We start from the raw sequence: 4,645 nt of genomic DNA, 5'->3' as shown, positions 1-4,645 counted from the left end.
TTACCACTAGTGAAGAGGGAAGAACAATATCCCATAAATGTGAGATATGTGGCTTACATACTTTATTACAGAAAGGTATGAAGTATCAGCGGCGCAAATCTGTCTTCTACATTGGGGGAGGGGAGCGACAGGTAAGACTGTTCCCATAATCTTATTTTTTAAGCGATGTTTAAAATTTTATGAAGTTGAAAAACAATGCTGTGGAGGATCAAGGGAACAGAGTTGTCGTTAACATTGGAAGCCGGACAGACTTAAGGCTTATTCTGGGGAGGGGGGGAAGATGAGAGACATATTACGGTAGATGAATCTGATTTCTGAGCTGAACCTGCATACCGAAACTATCGGGATTATATATCAGCCGATGTAGATGAAGTAGTGATACGGTACATATCAGTATTGCAAATCAGTGCCGTGAACACATTCTGAAATCTGAATACATGCATATTTATTTCTACATAGGCATCCACAATGATCATCATTTACAATGTAGATGAAAATCACATTTCAAATCGGATTAAGGGGGGCACAGTCCCCCCAGTTAAAAGCTTGGGGGACATGTCCTCTCATGCCCCCGCGATTTGCGTCAGTATGAAGTATACTTGAGAACAAACTGTCAATGTATTCAGTATTCATTTTATTACATATGCATATTCTCATATCTCCTATAAGTTCAATGAGTACGGTTGAAAATACACATAATAATAATAATAATAATAATAATAATAATAATTTATTTGTACTTAACACCCGAAGGCAATTACAAAGCACAAATTGTTAATTTTATAATGGTGCAGAATGTGCTACATGTAAAGTAATTCTAACAACTAACCATTACTCTTGTTTTGTTCACGTACAGTCAATAAGTACCAGATATAATAACAATCTTTACACTTTATTAAGTAACATTTGGAGGCATTTTTGTTTAAATATTGAGCATCTTAATTGAAATATGTCCAGACCCATAGAATGTATTTTATTGCCTCTATCACATATCCTATACAACGGAGAGTTTTTTGCTAAATTTGTTTTGTTGTCAGGCATATAAAACATTTGTCTGAATCTCAGGTTTTGACGAGGACAATAGAATGGTAATTTACCTAAGAAAGACATATTATCCTCTTGGTTATCAATAAGTTTTTTCAAGTACAATACACATTGAATAAACCTTCTATCCTCCAGGGACAAAAGCTGAAACCTCCTGAGAAGTATATTGTAAGATACATAACGAGTTGGTATATTATCTATTTTATAACTAATATATTTTAACATTTTCTTTTGTACCTTTTCTATTTGTTGCTTTGGTTTTTGGTAATATGGTTCCCAAATTATAGAAGCGTACTCTAATTTTGTTCTTACAAAAGAGTTATATAAAGTTAATATTGTTTTTATGTTTTTAAAATGACAGCACGATCGTTTAATAAATCCAAGCATTTTAAACGCCTCATTTGTTTTGATATCCATATGATATGTAAACTTTAGATTTGCATCAAACCATACTCCCAGATCCCTGACAACTTCTTTCCTCTCCAGTACTTGATTCCCTATAATATATTTAAATATAACAGGTTTCTTTGTGATTGAAAATGTTACAACATTGCATTTTGAAATATTGAGTTCAAATTTGTTTCTTTGACACCATTCACTCAACCTCACCAGATCTCTCTGTAATTTTTCACAATCATCTCTTGTAGAAATTTGTTTGTATAATTTAGTATCATCAGCAAACATTAGACACGAAGAATATTGAAACTCTTCAGGTAAATCGTTTATCATAATTAAAAATAGCAAAGGCCCTAAATTGGATCCTTGTGGTACTCCAGAATATACAGAATATTGTTTAGATTTACAATTATTATATGTTACATATTGGATTCTGTTGCTTAAATATGACTTAAATAGTCGGATTAATTCATTTGAAATACCAAATCCTTTAATCTTTTTAAGAAGTATTTCGTGATTAATCAAATCAAAGGCTCGCTTAAAATCTGTATACACTACATCAATTTGAGACCTTACGGTAAGAGCTTCACTAATTGCTTGACTTATATTCAACAAATTTGTTACTGTTGATCTATTATGTCTAAAACCATATTGGGACTCAGAGAGATATCGTGAGATGTGATTAAACAGGTGTTTACAGATTACTGATTCGAATATTTTAGCTGGAGAAGAAATCAAACTTATTGGCCTATGGTCTTGTATTAATTTTACAGGATTAATTTTTGGAACTGGACATATTGCTGATATTTTAAATTTTGCAGGAAAATAACACTGAGTGATAGACAGATTAAATATGTAGGTCAATGGCTTAACAATAAATTCCTTACAACCTTTAAAAATGTAAGATGGTATACCATCATTACTAATTGACCTTTTGCCTTTCATTTTGTCAATAGCTTCGATTACTTCTGTTTCAGTGATCCTATCCAGTGACATTGTATCTACAATCGAAGAAACATCATTCAGAAAAATATCTGATAGTTTAATATTAGGTATTTCAGAACTATATACTGATTGAAAATGCTTAGCAAAAGCTTCGCATTTCAATTTATTGTCAACAATTTTTTCTTTGTTATATTCAAGTACAAATTGATTTATGTTTGAAGATTTTTTCTTATTAATATAGTTCCAAAATTTCCTAGGTTCCTTTACAATTTGCTCTTCTATTGCGTTGTTATAATCACGAAAAGCTATTTCAATACTATTTTTTACTTGTGTCCTTAGTGCAACAAATTGCATGTAATCTGAGTAAAGTCTTGATTTTTTAAATTTCTTTCTATAACGTTCTTTCTTCCTTAACATTTTTATTATTTCAGGAGTAAACCAGGTTGGATATGAACGTTTCCTCTTGATATTTTTAGGTGTACATTCATTTAAAACTCCATATAATTCAGAATAGAAAAACTCGACACAATTATCAATATCCTTAATCTCATATAAGGAATCCCATTTCTTACATCTCAATAACTGATAAAGTTTCAAGAAATCACACTTACAAAAGTTGTAGACTACGTCTTCCATTTCATTTCGTGTTTTACAGTTTTTATAAAACGGAATACTAATATTCAAACATGGGTGATGACGATCTGGTTGAACAAAATGAACATCAGATTCAAGAACTTCAACGTGTAATACATTAGTAAATACAACATCTAAAATTCTATTGTTTAGATTTCTTACTTTATTGATTTGTGAGAAATTTAAAAAATTTACTTTATGTAAGACATTGTTCTCCAAATTAGGCAAATTTAAAAAATAGTTACCATCCAAATAATCTGTTAAAAGCGCCAAATTCAAATCTCCTATAATAAAAACATTTTGAGATAATGTTAGTTCATTAAATCTTTCAATATTTCGAAAAAAATTTAAATATAATTCTTCTGAACTGTGTGGCGGGAAATAAACTACACAAATATATATACATGTTAAATCTGATAACTGAATTTTAACCCACAAATCCTCATTATCTGGCAATTCAAATCTTGTTATTCTTTCAGAGATATAATTATTGTGAACAGCTAAGAGAACACCACCTCCATCTTTCATATTACTACGCTCTAGGTTACGATCTTTTCTGTAGACCAAATATTTATCGTCAAACAACTCATTATTAAATATTTCATGTCTTAGCCATGATTCAGTAATGGCAACACAATCAAAATTAAACATGGTAGAGCTTAGGTAAAATTCGTTAATTTTAGTTTTTAACCCATTCACATTCTGGTAATATATATCAAACGTACTTTTAACTACTGCCATCTTAAATTATAGCCTACATATTTCAAGATTACACTGGAATAGAATTTGGAAATCCTGGTACATCTTCTTCAGTTTTAATAATCATAACCTGGCTATTTTCGTTTTTCCTAATTAAAATTTGTCCATTGCCATTTACCCAACAGTATTTATGCTGTGTATTTCTTGCAGCTGTTCTAGCTTTCCAAAATAATTGCTTATTTTTAGGTGTTAAATTTACATTCACAAATATTCTACTATCATTACTTCCAGATACTAAATTATTACTAACTAAACCCGTATTTCTTTTAGTCAACCACATATCTCTCACTGTGCGCGTTGTAAATTGTACAATTATTGCTTTTGGTTTATTTTTACCGTTTGATAATCGGTGAACAACATCAATATCTTCCTCCCCACATTTTATTCTTAATTTTTGAGCCATGTCGATTACAACTTCCTTTAAATTTTCACCAGTACGCTCCTGTATACCATGTATTTCAATATTTTTATTACGTCCATACTGATTAAGATCATTTATTTCTACATCCTGTAATTTTAATTGCTTTTTCAATTCTATGTTTTCTGCTTTTAGCTTGGCTATATCCTTATCCCGTTGAATATTACCCTTAATCTCTAGTTCAAGTTTCTTCAACAATTCATCGTGTTGATTAGACATAAATTGAACACTAGCTGTTAATTGAGCTATTTGAGCACAGAGTTCCTCAAGCTTCATTCCTATATCAGAAGGATTCAAAGATTTGTCATCCAATTTTGAGGATGTACTTTTGTTAATTAGCATTGACTCAGTTGCGCTCGGTGGTACAGTTTTTGTAATTACTACCTCCCTCGGATTAGAACCACTACAATCTCTACATACCCATTCCTTTATAATACCCGTCTGCTTCAT

At 30.9% G+C, this 4,645-nt stretch overlaps 1 protein-coding gene across 1 annotated transcript; it reads right to left on the bottom strand.

The window, feature by feature from the left end:
- Nucleotides 1-3,787: 3,787 nt before the first annotated feature.
- On the bottom strand, nucleotides 3,788-4,645 carry LOC145679596 (uncharacterized). Its single transcript, XM_081750173.1, has one exon. The coding sequence runs from the start codon at nucleotides 4,643-4,645 to the stop codon at nucleotides 3,788-3,790; it is 858 nt and encodes a 285-aa protein (XP_081606299.1).

This window comes from Thermobia domestica, chromosome 2, assembly GCF_964235325.1.
Source record: "Thermobia domestica chromosome 2, izTheDome1.hap1.1, whole genome shotgun sequence".
NCBI lineage: Eukaryota > Metazoa > Arthropoda > Insecta > Zygentoma > Lepismatidae > Thermobia > Thermobia domestica.
Note: the sequence above shows the minus strand (reverse complement) of the source record. Positions and strands in the feature narration are given on the sequence as shown.